A 19,388-nucleotide genomic window follows, 5' to 3' on the forward strand; every position below is an offset into this window, starting at 1 on the left:
ATCAAATACCGCCAAAAGAAAGCTCTGTTTGTGGGAAAAAAAGGACGCCAAATTCGTTTAGGTACAGCGTCGCACGACCGCGCAATTCTCCGTTAAAGTCACGCAGTGTCGAATCGCAAAATACCCCCTGGTCGGAATGGGGGTAAAATCTTCCGGGGCTTAAGTGGTTAAACAAGGCAGATCGCCATTCTGACAGGAGGGAAGGCATGGATTCTGTGTCTCTGCAAAGCAGGGAGTAGGTCAGTAGGATCTATGTCTTCTACTAGTAAAAGCACCTCCCACCTCCCACACTGTAGTAAAACACAGTTAACCCCTGAAGGTAACCCCTTCCCAGCCAGTGTCATTAGTACTGTGACAGTGTATATTTTCTATCACTGTATTAGTGTCACTGGTCCCCAAAAAGTGTCAGTTAGTGTCCAGATGTCCGCTGCAATATTGCAGTTCTGCTATAAGTTGCTGATCTCCGCAAATACTAGTAAAAAAATAAAAATCTACCATAGTTTGTATATGCTATAACTTTTGCGCATACCATTCAATATACACTTAATGGAATTTTTTTTTTACCAAAAATATGTAGCAGAATACATAATTGTCCTAAACTGATAAGGAAATTAGATTTTTTTCAATTTTTATTGGATATGTTTTATAACAGAAAGTAAAAAATACTGTGTTTTTTTCAAAATTGTCTGTCTTTTTTTTTTTTTTGTTTACAGCACAAAAAATAAAACAGCAGAGGTGATCAAATACCATCAAAAGAAAGCTCTATGTGTGGAAAAAAAAGGCATACATTTTCTTTGGGTACAGCGTCGCACGACCACGCAATTGTCAGTTAAAGTAACACAGTGTTGTATCGCAAAAATTGGCTTGGTCATGAAGGGGGGTAAATTTTCCGGAGTGGTTAAGGGAATTCCTTGGGACCCCCAGGTCACCAGCACTAGTGTCCCTATTAGGAGATTTCTTCTCTATTACCAAGTGCCATCTTAAGAGCATTAAAGGGCCCCGGGCAATGCAGTGCACTGGGGCTCTGCCTACACAATCCCCCACAAGAATAAAAATGCAAATTGTCGATAAGGCGATATTGATTGGTACAGCACTGCAAACCAAATGACAGCTTCCAAGTTCGGCGCCTGGGTCTGGTGAACACGCACACGGATGGGAGTCAGACTCGACTGTCCTGTGTGTACCTGTTCCCGTGGAGGCGGGCAGGCATTCCTGCAGTTGTGGGCTCCCCCTTCATGGCCCAAGTGGCCTGACAGCGCAGGGCCAACAGGCGCTTGCCACCTACTAAGTTTGGTGGCGGGATGCACACGGGACTAATGCTTGGCTGGGGCTGGGTCGCTGGGCAGGTGGGGCCCCCGGGCAAACTACCCAGCGTGTCCATTCAGTAAGATGGCCCTGCTGTTACGTTTCTGGTGACAACCCAAAATGTGGGATTTTCTTTTACTCTCACTTTTAATGATAACGGTAAACAGCAAAAATAGAGAGGTTGAATCTCCTCAATGGGGGCACAGACAGCAATAAAAACCTGTCAGGCGTTCTAATCTATCTCTATCTACTCCATCCAAAACTAAAAAAAATAAAAGTTTTGCCTTTAGCTATACTTTAATATAATGCATTTTATCAATCCCTACATGTGGTGGCTGCATTTTTTTAGGCTATTTATCATTTTGTTAATTTTATCTGTTAATCTAGCCAGCAGCACACTTCCGGTCTAATGGCCCGTACACACGATCCGAAAATCGGACGAAAATTAACGCTTGTGAAAGGATCGGACGATAATCGGATCGTTAGTACACAGCTTACGAGAGGCGATCACGACAGTTCACCCGATATTATCCGGTCGTGCAAGCATAAAAATTTTGATCGTATTATAACACATCGTACGATAATCGTATTATCAGTATGTTGTTCGTCCGAAAAAAATGGTGAGCAGTAGACAGCGCATGAGCAGTAGACATCATTTTCCCCTCACACGCTACAGCGTGGTTACGCATACCGGAAGCTAAGAATTATCGTCCGAGAAAATTCGTATCGTGAGTAACCTCTCCCGTTAGCGAATATTATTGAGAGCTGCTAGAATACGAAAAATAATGGATGGAACGTCGCCCGATTTTCGGATCGTGTGTACTGGGCATTAGGGTGTCTCCACTCTTGTTTGAGGAGCACCAGAGCCACGTTTGGACAGCAGCCTTATCAGTCTGGGGAGAAGGTAGTGTTGAATGCACTAGCAGATTAATGGCCCGTACACATGATAAGAAAATCTGTAGGGAAAATTTATCCGACGACCGATCTGCCAATTTTCGGATTGTTAGAATGGTGCTTTCGACAGCCAACTCCGACTTTTCGGCTGACAAAATCATGATGTGCAGGCTATATAATTTTTGTCGTCCGTCAAAACAACGTCCGATTTTCGTCTCATTAGTACAGATTTTGACGGAAAAAAATCTTAAGAGCAAGACTAGGCATGCTCAGAGACCAAAGAACATATACAAAGCAATCGAACACATGACATCACTTCTGAAGTAGAATTCTGTCGTACGGGAAAATTCATATGAAAATAACCTCTTCACTTTCCACATCAGACTAGCATGCCACAAAAAACGGACGATCTGATCGTGTGTACGGGCCTTTAGATGGACTTGATTACCAAATTTAAGCTGAAACCCAGCTAAAAGTTTTAAGCAGTTTCAGCAACAGTTTTTTTTCCTTTTGAGATAAAGGTTTTACATGAAGCTGAATAAAAGCTGATCATTGTAAGAACCCCTGTCAGCATTATATGGTTTTTCTCAATCTTCTAAGGGCTTGTTTACACTGGCGGCAGTCTCCGTAATACACAGTGGACCGCATTTCAGAGAGGAATACAGGAGTGGCCAAAAAGGATTTTTGAATGGGAATACTGTGCCATAAACACAAGCCTAATGTTTAGTTAGCTGTTCTATTCACTTGAATAGGTTTTAGCAGTAGTACTGGTCACCGAACTTGACGGGGGGTATCAATTATCAACTTGACGCGGTCGTGCCATTAATACTAGCTACCATGTTAATTTAGGATGGGTGGTCGGGGGGCAGTAAAACCGCAACTCAACTGCCTATTTTACCACCATGAGCCATACTCTCCTGACCATGAGCCATAACTGCCACTTTTACTGCACAGCTTGGTCTATTGGAAATTGAAAAATAAAATAGACTAAAGGGCCATACACACTATAAGATTTTCTGAAGACTTTTTCCTTCAGATTTACCTTTTCTATGTAGTGCAAGGGCCTGCCCGATTGCATACAAATAGAAAGTGTTTAGGTTTGACCTCATATTATATGGTTTTGATAAATCTCAAGGAAAAAGTCTTCAGAAAATCTTATAGTGTGTATGGCCCATTACTGGCCATATCAACAGGCGAAAAAAAAGAAATAAAACCCAAAAAAGAAAACCAATGCAGCCACATCTAAGAATTGGTAAGCTGCAATAGATTACATTTTTGTTTTTGGGTTAAATATCACTTTAACTCTGTAACTGGCCAGCAATGTTAGCAAGTGCATTTGTAGAGTTTCCATTGACTTCTGTAGGGACAACTCTGTTTTTACATTTAAAAGCAGGCCCTGGATTTCAGGTACACTAACATATCTGCTTTTATTATTATTTAGGACAAGATTATGCTTTTGTGTTTTTAATTAATTTAAAGCCTGGCTGAATTCACAGAAATAGTTATGCAGTCAGATACATATTGTGCTAACTGTCATTTTTCTAGTCTTGCTTTCTCTTTCCTGTTACAGCAGCTGTGCATGGTGTCTCAGTATGACTGTGAAGTTCAGTAGAGAGCAGGGTAGGATCAGACCCACCCACTCGCCTCCTCTGCAATACACCCCCTTATCAAGGGGTATGACTGCTAATCAGCTCTGCCAGCACAGACCACTGCACTGCGAAGCAGCATTTTTTTACTAAGAGGAAAATATATTTTAAGGGTACAGGACTACAAAGAGATAAAAAAAAAAAATGCGAGACTTCAGTTGAGCTCTAATTGTACCAATGTATTGCTGTCTGGGTTGTTAAAATATATCTAGACTGAAGAATTGAATATATTGAAGCCTACCAATCCTGAAATGTAATAGTTGCATTTGTTTCCTTTTATTTTTTGTAATCTTGCCAAAAGCTATTTTTTTTATAACTTTTATAACTAAAATCCTTTTAGTTCATTATTATTTGTGTAGTGATTGTGCTGAAAGCTTGTATTTTTTTTAGCCTAGTATTATAGTATTGTTCTTTACATGTTCTTTACAAGTGTAATACTTGCAAAGTAAAAATGTATATGATTTGTACGCAGGCATCAGAAGGTGTCCCCATGCGCTTGTTTGTAAACCTACAGGAGCTGATTGACTTTTACCGGAAAGAGAATGTTGGACTGGTCACTAACCTACGGAACCCTATACAGCGTGAGGAAGAGGGACCTGAAGAGCCTGATGAAGATCAGGGTATGATTTTACTTTTCTTTATTTTCTTTTCCCATCTCTTAATGAATTAGTAGCAAAAGAAGACTTGAGACCTAATGGATATCCATTAGGGTCCTTTCACATGGGCTTTTTGCCCAGCGGACTCCATTTTGCTCAGCGGGGATAGATCCGTCCATTCTCGCTAAGCAGGCGGATGACAGGTCCGTCTCAGCTCACTGTGCAGAGATGAACCTGTCAGATCCCCGCTCTACTCTCTGGGAGATCAGGTGAAAACGGACCGCCTGTCTGTTTTCATCCCATCCTCCAGACGGATGGAAAATAGGGTTTCCATTTGTCTGGATTTCACAGGCAGGATCGGATTGGATAGCAGCGGGTGTCAGCAGACATGTCACTCACCACTGACATCCGCTGCTCCATAGGGGTGGACTTCCGTCAGTATACGGCTTCCTCCCAGTGGTGAACATAGATATCAGATTTTTCCAGCCGCCCCCATACAAAGCTAGCCAACAACTTAGCTTGTAAAAGTTTTGGAACTTGGAACCTTCCAGGATAAGAACTGTTTATTCAAACACAGGCACAAAGAGATATACACTGTGGGACAACCCCCCTTAGCAGCCAATCCACATACACATATACATCCCATAATAGGTTGATCTTAGGAATCTGCACCACACAGGGTGATTAAGGTGTGCCCAGGCACAACTGGCACGCCCTGTGTGCACACCTAAGCTGAAGTTAGAAGCTGATTGGCTCCCATGCACAGCTCGACCAGATTATGCACTCTCCAGTTTTAGTAACTCAGCCCATTAAAGTGCAGCTGGTCCACTTGAAGCAACAATATCCTGTTAATATTACAATGTTTACCAATATTTTATTGGCTGTGCATGGAACTATTCCACACTTTCTGTTGTTCAAGTGTACGACCTGTTCAAAAAATATTTTGGTCTTTTGTATATTTCTCAGCCACGAATGTTAACGGCACTCCATGCTTAAGCCAGTTATTGATGGAGAAGATCTAAAATGATCTTTCTTTGCAGATAATGTTTTTATGTAGGGTGACTTAAAGTGGTTGTTATTGCACAAGGTTTTTTTTTACCTTCATGCATGCAGCCCCCCCAACCACCCCCTCACCCCCCACCAACACTTACCTGAGCCCCCTCTCGATTCAGCGATGTCCACGAAAGCCTTGCCTCTCTGGGGACTCGCACAAGTAATTGGCTTTTGCAACAGCGGGAGTCATTGGCTACCACTGCTGTCAATCATAGCTAATAAGCAAATCAGACAGAGGGGGCAGGGTGGAGACACGGCTCCATGTGTGAATGGACAGGAGCCTGACTGCTAGGGTGTCCCCACAGCAAGCTGTAAGGAGGAGCCAGGAACACCAACGTTGGACCCCAAGAGGGGGGTCTGGGCTTCTCTGTGAAAAACCACTGTACAGAGCAGGTAAGTACAACATGCTTGCTATTTTAAAAAAGAAAACAAGACTTTAATATCGCTTTAAAATGAATTTATTGCCTTTTTGTATATATTACCTTTTTTTCTTTTTGCTCAGGACTACAAAAGAACATTTTTATTTTTGTTAGTTAGATAAATATGAAATATTTCTCATGATTATGTTATGTTACAATTTCAGCCAGCAGGTGAAATTGTAGGCTACTTTCTACACTCTCTAAAAAGGGTTTTACTGCTATAGCATACCTCCCAACTTTTTAATATGGGAATGAAGGACACCTATTAGCAAAAGTATGTAGGCATATGCCACACCCCCTGCCACCGCCCTTAAAGGAGAATAAGGCTCTTTCACATGGAGCGGACCGCATTGCGATCTGCTCCGGCACTTTTTTTGTTTCACGGAGCGGATGACACTTGTGTCATCCGGTCCGTATGTCCGCATATCATCCCATCCGTTTGCGGATGATATGCGGACATAATGTAAGTCTATGGGGATTGCGGATGTCAGCGGATGACACCGCTGACATCCGATTTTGCATCCGTTCCGTTTTTTAAACGGAAGAAAAATAGGGTTCTGTTCCGTTCCAAAAAATTGCAACAGAACTGAAAGGAATAAAATCGGATGTCAGCGGATGGTCATCCACTGACATCCGCAATGCCATTGACTTACATTACGCCGTATATCATCCGCAAAAAAATAGGATGATATACGGACATGCGGAACGCCCGTGTGAAAGGGCCTTAAGGCTTTTTTTCACACATGCGGACCGTTCATTTCATCAGTTCAGTCACGTTAAAATGGATGAAGTATTCAGTGCTCATGAGTTTTTCATCAGTGCTTATCAGTTTTTTATCAGTGGTCATCAGTTTTTCATCAGTGGCCATCAGTTTTTCATCAGTGCTTATCAGTTTTTTATCAGTGCTCATCAATTTTTTCATCAGTGCTCATCAGTTTTTTATCAGTGGTCATCAGTTTTTCATCAGTGCTCATCAGTTTTTTATCAGTGGTCATCAGTTTTTCATCAGTGGTCATCAGTTTTTCATCAGTGCTCATCAGTTTTTTATCAGTGGTCATCAGTTTTTCATCAGTGGCCATCAGTTTTTCATCAGTGCTTATCAGTTTTTCATCAGTGCTCATCAGTTTTTTCATTAGTGCTCATCAGTTTTCCATCAGTGTTCATCAGTTTTTCATCAGTGCTCATCAATTTTTTCATCAGTGCTCATCAGTTTTTCATCAGTGCTCATCAGTTTTTCATCAGTGGTCATCAGTTTTTCATCAGTGCTTATCAGTTTTCAATCAGTGTTTATCAGTTTTTCATTGGTGGTAATCAGTTTTTCATCGGTGGTAATCAGTTTTTCATCGGTGGTCATCAGTTTTTCATCAGTGCTCATCAGCTTTTCATTAGCGCTTATCAGTTTTCAATCAGTGCTTATCAGTTTTTTATCAGTGATTATCGGTTTTTCATCAGTGGTCATCAGTTTTACATCAGTGCTTATCAGTTTTCAATCAGTGCTCATCCGTTTTTCATCAGTGCTTATCAGTTTTTCATCAGTGCTTATCTGTTTTTTTATCAGTGCTTATCCGTTTCTCATCAGTGCTCATCAGTTTTTCATCAGTGCTTATCAGTTTTTCATCAGTGCTCATCAGTTTTTCATCAGTGCTTATCTGTTTTTCATCAGTGCTTATTGGTTTTTAATCAGTGCTTATCAGTTTTTCATCAGTGGTCATCAGTGAATGTAAAAAAAACTGATGAGCACTGATGAAAAATCAGTGCTCATCAGTTTTTTTAACATTCGCTACCAATGCAAAAATGGAAGAAAAACTGACCATTTGTCGTTTTTCATCCGATCTTTTTTTTAACGGAAGAAAAATAGAGCTTTGTTCAGTTTCAAAAAACAAATGATAACGGATGTGAATGTAAACTAATGTAATATGATGATCATCCATTTACATCTGTTTCTCCATAGAGATGCATTGATGTCCGATTTTCATCCGTCAACAGATGGATGAAAAACGGACAAACAGCATGTGTGAAAGGGGCCTTATACAAAATAAATTATATAAAAAAATATTTTTTATATTTCTTTACTCTGGCTTTTGAAATTTACAAATGCAGCAATTTAAAAATTGGATGAAAGGTTTAGCAGAGGAAAACACTTCTGTTAACTGTGTGTTACCAATCGTTTTCTTGGTGACTATGATTCCAGCTGCCTTGAGATCATTGACAATATTCTCCCGTGTAGTTCTTGGCTGATTCCTCACCGTTCTCATGATCATTGAAAATCCACGAGGTGAGATCTTGCATGGAGCCCCAGACTGAGGGAGATTGAATTTATTTTGTGTTTTATCGCACCAACTGTTGTCACCCTCTCTCGCCATGGTGGAGAGATTGGAGTCTGATTAATTAATTGATTGCTTCTGTGGACAGGTGTCTTTTATACAGGTAAGGTAACAAGCTGAGATTAGAAGCACTCCCTTTGGAAGAGCACTAATTTCAGCTCATTACCTGTATAGAAGACACCTGGGAGCCAGAAATCTTGCTGATCAAATACTTAATTCACTCATTAAAATGTAAATAAATTTATAAATTTTTAATGCGTTTTTCTGGATATTTTTGTTGTTATTCTGTCTCTTAATGTTAAAATATATCTACCATTAAAATTATAGACTGATCATTTCTTTGTCAGTGGGCAAACGCACAAAATCAGCAGGGTATTAAATACTTTTTTCCCTCACTGTGCGTATATATATATATATATAGGACTTCGCTTCTACCAGCTCAGAACATACCCCATCCCGATCCTGAGCACGCATCCCAGGCTCTCCCCAGCCCCTCTCCCGGAGGGTTCTCTCCATCAGGTGGACACATGGGCCGGTATGCCCCCCATCCTCCTTACCTGGCTGTGCCCCGCTCTCCTCCAGCCGATCTCTTCCTCTGTCAGTTCCGATCCAGTCGTCAATCCCAGCTGGGCTCTGTCAGTCCATGCTCACAATGGCTCCCTCCCCGCCGCCATGTCACACCCGACCAGCGGCAGCTCGTGGCTTCAGTTGCCCAGGGTGGCAGCGCCTTCTAGAGTCCTCCTCAGTCCTCCCGGCTCCTGCCACCTCCCCAGGTTTTTCTTTAAGATTGCCCTGTATTTGGCTCTATCCATCTTCCCATCAACTCTGACTAGCTTCCCTGTCCCTGCTGAAGAAAAGCATCACCACAACATGATGTCTCCACCACCATGTTTCACGGTGGGGGTGGTGCGTTTCACGGTTATGCCACAATTCTGTCTCTGAGCTCTTCAGGCAGTTCCTTTGACCTCATGATTCTCATTTGCTCTGACATGCATTGTGATCTGGAAGGTCTTATATAGACAGGTGTGTGGCTTTCCTAATCAAGTCCAATCAGTATAATCAAACACAGCTGGACTCAAATGAAGGTATAGAACCATCTCAAGGATGATCAGAAGAAATGGGAAGCACCTGAGTTAAATATATGAGTGTCACAGCAAAGGGTCTGAATACTTAGGACCATGTGATATTTCAGTTTTTCTTTTTTAATAAATCTGCAACAATGTCAACAATTCTGTGTTTTTCTGTCAGTATGGGGTGCTATGTGTACATTCATGAGGAAGAAGAATGAACTTAAATGATTTTAGCAAATGGCTGCAATATAACAAAGAGTGAAAAATTTAAGGGGGGCTGAATACTTTCCGTACCCACTGTGTATATATATATATATTTTTTTTTTTTTTTTTAAGCAGAGGCCCTAGAGAATAAATTGTTGGGTGTTGAAATTTTTATGTCACACGGTAGGGGAGCACACAGGGGCCCAGAGAGAGCAGAACATAAGTGAACTCTATAGGGGGAGTGGTGGGACAGCATACAGTGGAACCAATTACCTAAATTTTCCTCCTGCAGCTACAGGAGGAAAAAGGAGGACAGTGATTTCTCTACATGCTGCCCCTGCCACCCCTCCTATCTAGGTGTACAGGGGAGCTGCACATGCCCCCTGGAGCATAGGGCCCAGTTGCAATTGCAACCCCTGTAGATACGCCCTTGTGTTACAATCAAAAAAGTAAATGTATTTAATTTGGATTTTGTGTGATAGACCAACACAAAGTGTTGTTATTAAAATCCTTTACTCACACCTTGTCTTTTGGCAACCTATGTTTGAAAATACAAAGATTATTAGGTTATTCATTGTATTTATTGATACGGCATGTCTTCACAGACCCTCCTCCCCCAAATGTGCCACCTAGGAATTTTACCCCAACATTGCTATCATCAGAAGTAAAGGAATGCTCTTTGGTCACAGAAAAAAATTATGTTGGGAACAGTCTGCTGTTCATTTCTGAAACATTTGTACAAAGACTACAAGACATCGACACTCGAAGGTAACTCTAGATATTTTGTGTGTACTGCTTATCATCTAGAAGCACCTCTTTATAGTAATTTCTCATGCTGGGCCTATATTGGACAATCACCCACTATTGGGGCCAGTTTATTATTGATTCCTGCTTTATCAATGTACATGCTACCGGTACTTGCCTTCACACTTGGTTCAATGTATCTGCTCTCACTACAGGCGCTACCCAAAATCCAATATACTCTGCCTTTCTCCCATTATTAGCTCTTCACGTAAATAGAATATTTTTGGTGTGGTTAAAGTACATAGGGCCTGAGTTATGTAAAATGTATCAAAGTGTTAGTATTTCCAGTGGGAGGTACACAATTAGTCAAGCTGCCATACTGACCATCCACTGACACTGCCCACTGCCCTTCTGACAGATCCCATCCTCTGCTCTACTGACACCATCTACTGCCCCACCGACACCTTTCACTGCCCTACTGAACCCATCCTCTGCCCTAGTAACTGACACCATCCATGCCCTACTGACAACGCCCACTGTTCTACTCACTGACACTGTCTACTGCCCTACTGACACTGTTCACTGCCCTATTTACACTGCCCAGTGCCCTACTTACATCATTTACTACTCCACTGACACCATCCACTGCCCTAATGACACTGTCCACTACCCTACTGACCTCGTCCTCTGCCCTACTAACACCATCCACTGCTCTACTGACACCATCCTCTGCCCTACTGACACTCTCCCCTGCTCTACTGACACTGTCCACTACCTTATTGACCCTATCCTCTGTCCTACTGAACCTATCCTCTGCACTAATAAACTGACATCGTCCACTGTTCTTCTGACACCATCCACTGCTCTATTGACATCGTGCACTGCCCTACTAACTGACACCATCCACTGCCCTACTGACAGTGTCCTCTGCACTACACACCCCATCCTCTGCCCTACTGACACCATCAACTGACCTCTTGGGCCCATCCACTTCCCTACTGACCCCAGTACTTTTTCATACTAGCCCTGTCCTCTGCCATACTGACTCCTGTAATTTGCCCTGGAAACTGCTGATTCCTTTATTCTGCCCTTCATATTACTGACCTCTGTACACTGCGCTATCTACTACTGACCTCTGCATACTGCCTTATAAACTACTGACCTCCGTATGCTACAATACATCTTACAGATCTCTGTACACTGTCCTATATTCTACTTACCTCTGTATACTGCAATACACCCTACAGATCTCTGTACACTGTTCTATGCACTGCCCTATATACTACTGATTTCTGTACATAGCGCCACATAATACTGACCTCTGTACACTACCCTACATATTACTGACCTCTGTACACTACCCTACACACTACTGACCTCTGTACACTACTCTACACACTACTGACCTCTGTACACTACCCTACGCATTACTAACCTCTGTACACTACTCTACACACTGCTGGCCGCTGTACACTACCCTACGCATTATGGACCTCTGTACACTACCTACACACTACTGACCTCTGTACATACACTACACACTGCTCACTTCAATACACTACCCTACACAATACTGGCCTCTGTATACTACCCTACGCATTACTAACCTCTGTACACTACTCTACACACTACTGGCCTCTGTACACTATCCTACACACTAGGGATGATCAAACTTTTCAAAAGTTCGGTTCGACCAGAACACCTGAACTTCCCGAAAGTTCGGCCCGGATTTCAGAACCCCATTGAAATCAATGGGACCCGAACTTCGGTAATCAAAAAACACAATTTTGAAGCCCTAAAACCCAATAAATGCCCCTAAAAAGTGCCTAGGGTTCTAGGTCATGCCCCAGGGACTATTAATCACACAAAAAAAGTTCTTAAAAATTGTCATTTTTGATAGAGAGCCAATTATCCTTTTTACCACCGGAGGATTTTGCTGTCTTACGTCCAGGCCACTTTTTGCAATTCGGCGCTGTGCGAATTTAACTGACAATTGCGCGGTCGTGCGACACCATACCCAAACGAAATTTACGTCCTTTTTTCCCACAAACAGAGCTTTCTTTTGGTGGTATTTGATCACCTGTGCGATTTTTACTTTTTGCGCTATAAACAAAAAAAGAGCGTTTATTTTGAAAAAATAACAATATTTTTAACATTTTTTTTATATGAAATTCCCCCCCAAAAAAATGTAAAAATCAAAATTTTTTAAAATTTTTGGCCAATTTGTTTTCTGCTACCTATGTTTGGTAAAAAAAAATCACAATAAGCATATTTTGATTGGTTTGCGCAAAAGTTATTGCGTTTACTAACTAAGGGAAAGATTTCTGTCATTTTTGGTGTTTTTTTTTTTTAACGAGTAATGGCGGCGATCTGCGTTTTTTTTTTTTGCGGGACTGCGACATTGCGGCGGACAGATCGGACCCTTGACTGACATTTTTGACACTTTTGGGGTTACCAGTGACATTACTGCAGTAATCAGTGCTATATATATGCACTGTTACTGTAAAAATGACACTGGCAGTGAAGGGATTAATTTTATTGGATAGGGAGGGGTTATATAAGTGTGTGTGTATATATACCCCTATACAGAATTTCAGATGTTTTGCCTGCCTCCAAAGACCCCCAAAAAAATGCCCAAAAAAACGCCTGCGCCAAAAAAACTCCCAGGTGTGTTGTTGCAGGCGGTTTTTTTGGGCATTTTTTGGGGGTCTTTGGAGGCAGGCATAACATCTGAACTTCTGTATAGGGGTATATATACACACACACTTATATGTATTTATACACATACACATATATAGGTGTTATAGCAGAGAAGCCATATGGATGTTAATTATTTCATTAGCGCAAGCATAGGTTTCTGCTACTTTCACACCTATATATGTGTATGTGTATATATACATACATGTGTGTGTGTATATATACCCCTACACAGAAGTACAGATGTTATGCCTGCCTCCAAAGATGCCCAAAAAATGCCCAAAAAAACGCCAGCTACAAAAAAGCCCAGGTGTGTTTTTGCAGCAGGCGTTTTTTTTGGGCATTTTTTGGGGGTCTTTGGAGGCAGGCAAAACATCTGAAATTCTGTATAGGGGTATATATACACACACACTTATATGTATTTATACACATACACATATATAGGTGTTATAGCAGAGAAGCCATATGGGTGTTAATTATTTCATTAGCGCAAGCATAGTGTTCTGCTACTTTCACACCTATATATGTGTATGTGTATATATACATACATGTGTGTGTGTATATATACCTCTACACAGAAGTTCAGATGTCATGCCTGACTCCAAACATGTCCTCAAAAAAGCCCTATAAACGCCTGCAACAAAAAGCAGGGTGACAGGGGCAAAGTCACTATCCGGTTCTATAAGTGTTCTAAGAGAAACAATCTTTTCTCTATAGCGGTCACCCTGAAATGGAAGGGTTTTGTCACCCTGCCATAGCAGTCAGAGTCAGTTAACCCTACACTACACTACGGTCCCCTTACACTTAACACTTTCCCTACAGAAACTAGATTATTGAATCTAACTATAGTGGAAAATAGTACCCTAACTACACTAGATAGCCCTTTCCTCACACTAATAATTGCTAAATGACACTTTGAGAGCAGAAGTAACAGAACTGCTTCCACTCTCTTCCACAGCCCTGTATTAAAATGGTAGAGATTTGGCGGGGCTATCTTATATACTGGGGGCGTATTCACTAATGATTGGCCTCTGGACCCCCTAGTCACTCCAATCAAATTCCTAGCATTCTCCTGCCCCCTCAATTGGCTTTTACTGATGGTTCTGGTCCAATCACGGTCTTTTAAAGCCCAGTTCCTGTCCCATTGCATTTTGGTCGGTCCTGGTTGCCGAATTCCGAACTGTTTCAGCAAAAAGTTCGGAATTCGCCCGAACCTCGAACAGTCAAATATGAAAACATTGGGAATAAGTCCGCGTTCACACTAAGGCGAAGCTGCGGACCCTTTCTAATAGGAGCGACACAAGTCGCTCCGACTTAGAAAAAGGGTCCGGAGCTTCTTTGGGGCGACCCGGAGGCGACCGCCATAGGCTTCAATGTTATGAAGTCCGTGGCGGCCGCTCCGAGGTCGCGGCGCGCTGCTCACACCGCGACCTCGGAGGTCGCCCCCCAAAGTCGGATCGCGGCAATGTGAACGGGGCCTAAGGGTGTTAATTCGTTTCTCACTGAAGCAAAATTTTAAGGTAAGTTTTATTTATATTTTTATAGTGACATTTTATATTTTCCTAAATTTTCCTCATGTTGTCTTTACAATTTAGTGAGGCCTCTAAATTATAAACAGTTACTTTAGGCTCCATTCACACTTGTGCAACTTGTCATGCAACTTTGGACATCAAAGTTGCATGACAAGTCGTTCCCGATGCTTTCTAATGATACCGATTCATATATGAGCAACTTCAAAATAGTTCTGGTCGGACTTTCATACAACTTGAGGGCCATAGACTTCAATGTTAACCCTCAGAAGTTGCATGAAAGTCGTACCTCAATGTTATACAATGCAACTTGTGTGCAACAGTTGTCCATTATCCCTAGTTTAAAGCCAAAATTGTATCCAAGTTACACCCATACGAAGTCAGCACAACTTTGGAGTCGTACAAGTGTGAATTAAGCCAAAGGCCCCTTTCACACTTGTGCGACCTAAAAGTCTCACGATTTTCCTGTGATTTTGATGCAATTTTGACTGGACTTGAAGCAATACCTATGTCTTGTGGACCTCAAAACGCATTAAAATCGGCCCAAAGTAGTGCAGGGACTACTTTGAAGTAGTTGCGGCGTTAATTCGTACAGATATGAAAGGTGCTCATTAGAAATCATGGAGTACAACTTGTCATGCGACTTTGCAGTCCCAAATCGCAGGACAAGCCTCACAAGTGTGAAAGGGGCTTAGGACCTCATTAATATTGCTCTGCAATCTTGTATAATATAGCCTATTGAAGTAAATCTATTTTCCTTTAGACTGTCACCCACAAAAGATAATTACCACTTGCAGTAGTTTACTAATTAGGCAAGGCAGCATATTTCCTCCAAGTCTGTCACTGTACTAATTAATTTATTGTGTAATATGAAATTCACTTTGGGTTCAGCCATGTTGAGTAGTTTGTTTGCCAAGCACTTAGTAGAGTAATAAACAATCCCCACTCTAAACAAGCTTTTCTCTGAGCATAAGGGCTCATGAATACAGTCAAAAGAGAGCCGTACAGCATCTAGGACCTGTGTAAGCTCTTTCCCGACACCTGAAGCTGGGCATACAGTCGCCCATAGACATCAATTAGAAGATGCGGCTGTATGCGGCTATGCACTGGGGGTTGTGTAAAGCATGCGTACGGATGTTTGCATTTGGGGAATAAATCCATGTGCGTGAGCTTGCTTTACGCAGCCCCCAGTGCATACCCGCATGCAGCCACATATTCTAATTGATGTCAATGGGCAGATGTGCATAACAGCTGCAGACTCTGAACCCTGTACAACTTCTTTACAACCATTTGAACATACTGGTTCCTATCTAACATTGAACAGTGACCATCCAGGAGAATCTAGCTCTGTTAGTGATTTTTTTCTCACAAGGGTCCATAAGGGTTTGTTCACATAAATGCTATACTTTGAAAATGGGTGGGATAAATGTATAAAAAATGGTGGGTGCAATAGCATGAATGAACCCTTACAGATAATGGAACTTATTCATGCATCATAAAAGTAGTTGTGTAATATAAGATACAGGAAGTGACAAGATGAACAAAAATCTTACATTTGATAATGCTACATAAAATGTATGTAGTGAACTGGGAAGATAAATCAATTTTGGTTGTTTGCCAAATAGCACTCACAATAAAAGAAGTGCCAAAAATTTGGTACATTTCAGAGGCCAAATATTTGGTACATTTGATAACACAAACTGCAAATCATCTGTCAAGGGAAAAGTCACAAAAGCAATAACAACATACCCAAACTGCCCCAGCAAGAATGAAGAGGAAGAATGGTCAGCAATTCACTAAAAAGGCAAATATTTAATTGGAGAGTTGCTAAATGCCACAAAAGTTAGCTTCTACAGGACTGCATCAAAAATGTTGTGTCTTAAGGCCCGTACACACGTACCGATCGTCGGCATACAAATGTCGGCGGACGAAAGATCTGCCGATTGTACGCGTGTTAGTATGGTGCCTCCGACAGCTGTCTGTGCACATTCTGCGGACAAGAGTCTTTCTTGCAAGCATTTAAATTTTTGTATGCCGACACCAGAACGGACGATTGTTCGCCAGTCAGTACAGAATTCGGCCGACAGACCGCAGATTTGCAAGACTGGGCATGCTCAGAAAAGAAAAAACACAGGGAAAGTTAACCATTACATGACATCACTTCTGCAGTCGGCTGTAGTTGGCGGACAAAATTCTTGGGCAGTCTTTGCACTTTTCAACAGACACCGACATCCCGGGGAGAAAAGACGAACGTTTGTATGCCGACGATCGGTACGTGTGTATGGGGCTTTAGTCCTAACAAATACTGTACACCCTGCCATTTACCCCAGGGAACACCAGTGGTAGCTAAGACCAACACATGATTATGCACAACCTGCTAAAAGAAGCACCAAGCTTAGACTCTGTAACTGTGGAACATGGAATAGATTTAGCTCATTAGGATAAGCTGCAAGTGGAAGACTGTACTGTTTGTATATTATTGAACTGGATTTTAAAAAAAAATAAAATACTACTTTAATAAAGGTCCAATAATATACAAACGGTACAGTCTTCCACTTGCAGCTTATCTTAATGCAGTTTGCCAATGAGTCATTAGGCATCATAATACAAAACTACACTGAGATATTGTCATATTAAGAAAAGTACACAATTATGCCAATACACCATACAAGTAAAAACAAAAAGAAAAATTAGGAAAGGGGGCATGCTGGCAAGACCCAGTTGCCAGCATAGTCTTCTATCAACCATTAAAGGACATTTAAAATAGAATTAAAACTATAGTTTAAAAATAAAGTAAGAGGCATTAAGTCTAGGGAGTTGTAAGCCATGCATACATTCTCAAATTTTCCGGGGTTCCCCTATAAGCATACATGGATTGCTCCATTTATAGCAGTTATTGAGCCAGAGTTTACATTCAGCCACCAAAGGTGGATTTGGAGATGTTCAGTACATAAGGATTGACATAGGAGCCTGGATTAATACCCAAACAATTTCTCCACATATACAAGGTTATGAATAGTAATCATTCTACTCCATTTCCAACACCTAAAAAAACCTAGGCCAACCAAGTTCAATTTTTGGTGTAAAAACATTGTTTTTTAGGACATTCTTGTATTCCAGGATAGTGATGCACCTATAAATCACTAAAACCATAAGCCTTCCGTGGCCTCATCATCCCCCAAATCTAGACATCACTGAATCCTTATGGAAACTTTTTGAAAAAGACTCACCTTTTTATTTATTTTTTATCCCAACCGTGTTACACAGTCATAACTGAGCTAATTGAAAACTGAATGTGCTGTATTCGTTAGCATGGTACCTTGTGGAATAAACTTCACCAATCAAGAGATAACAGAGAAAAGGGAAATATTTCTTCTTCCACCCCCACTCTTTAACTGTCTTTTTATACTTAGAAACCTAAAGTACATTTAAACCCAAAAAGTTTTGTGTGTGTGTGGAGGGGGGGGGGGGGGGCAAAATGCAGTCATTTATTTTTTGCAATCTGTTCCTTCACTTTCTGTGCTGTAAACTCAACTGGAGTATTTTTCAAAGTGAGGGAAATCCCCTCTTGGACAGTGTCAAGGAACATCAATTGACTTGGGTACAACCAGTAAGTCTGATCTTTACATGTGATTATTGCCAGCTGCTATAAGCACTAACACTAATCACTGTGTTCTTCCAGCAGGGATGACTCCCTGCACCCCTCCGCTGGGATAACACAATCGTTTTGCAATAGCCTCCTTGTACTCCTTGAATATGCTTTGATTCCTGGGCCACAAGCAAAAGTCTGGCACACATGTATCAACTTTGGCACAATCATTGTAAAAAATGAAGCACTTCCATTACATATGATTTTGTCCATAGTGAAATAGTCAGACTTTTTAGTATTTCTATATGTTTTAATGTAAAATGGGGGCTGTTTCCTATGAAAAAAGAGGCAAACTAAAAACGAATTCATGTACATCATAAACATACAACATGTGTCAGTGAAATTCCACCTACAAAATTTAGCAGCCTATAGAAATATGTTAATGATAGTCTTTTTATTTTTCAAACTTTTCTCCACTGAAAAAAAAAAAAAAAATATTTAAATGCCATTTTATTTCCTTATTTTTATGTTGTAGCGTTCCAGAAGAGCACTTACAGGCCATTCGTCAGTACTTGAGTCTCCACATTAGCAGCGATTGTGAGATGGTGCGGAATGGATCTCAGAGCCTCCCTCAGTTCAAGAAGCTTCTGATGACTCTTTGTACAGGGCTGTACAGGTAATAAGATGCAAATGTTACTGAGCACACTCACAAAAAAGGCATTTTATGAAGTGTAAGCTGTTTTTGTAATTTCATATTTCAGGGAGACATGTAGGTTTGAAAACAAGTTTAGAATTGTTACCTTCATTCCTAGATTATAGGCAGATTTTTAATAAACATCAGATTTATTTTAAACTTGGAGAAATTCATTATTAATAAATTTTTCCTGTTCAGTTGTGCTGATTATAGCCTTATTTATTTCTGAAAATATTAAACCTTCTATACTTACCGGCTCTGTGCAATTGTTTTGCACAGAGGAGCTCCAAATCTCCTCTGGCAGGTACCTCCATAGCAAGCCACTTACTATGGGGCACTTGTTGTGGGCTCTTTCCCAAGCCAGGCTGTGTGCTTCCTTGGACATACACATAGTGTCTGTGCCCCGCCCCCTGAGACCTCATCACAGGATTTGACTGACAGCAGCAGGAGCCAATGGTTCTCACTGCTGCTGAGTCTCCTGTGAGAAGAGAGAGGGGAGGAGAGCCGCTTGTTTATTTGTTTAATGCAGAGAATGCAATAAGATAAAAAAAAAAACCTTTTGCCCTTATAACCACAGCTTTACACAGATAATATATATTTTTTTCAATCTACCAGCAATTTGAA

At 41.2% G+C, this 19,388-nt stretch overlaps 1 protein-coding gene across 2 annotated transcripts in view; it reads left to right on the forward strand.

Annotated features, from left to right (window-relative positions):
* INPP5D (inositol polyphosphate-5-phosphatase D) overlaps positions 1-19,388 on the forward strand; it is a 222,847-nt gene that overhangs the window by 105,680 nt on the left and 97,779 nt on the right. The window contains exons 3-5 of one of the 2 annotated variants that reach the window (XM_082251273.1): positions 4,318-4,465; positions 10,117-10,279; positions 18,606-18,746. In XM_082251273.1, the coding sequence (XP_082107399.1) occupies positions 4,318-4,465; positions 10,117-10,279; positions 18,606-18,746 (452 nt within the window). The remainder of the gene's footprint in view (positions 1-4,317; positions 4,466-10,116; positions 10,280-18,605; positions 18,747-19,388) is intronic. The other variant, XM_082251274.1, reaches the window with a different exon arrangement.

The sequence above is a fragment of the Pelophylax lessonae genome (genome assembly GCF_965119305.1).
Source record: "Pelophylax lessonae genome assembly, chromosome: 3".
Lineage (NCBI taxonomy): Eukaryota > Metazoa > Chordata > Amphibia > Anura > Ranidae > Pelophylax > Pelophylax lessonae.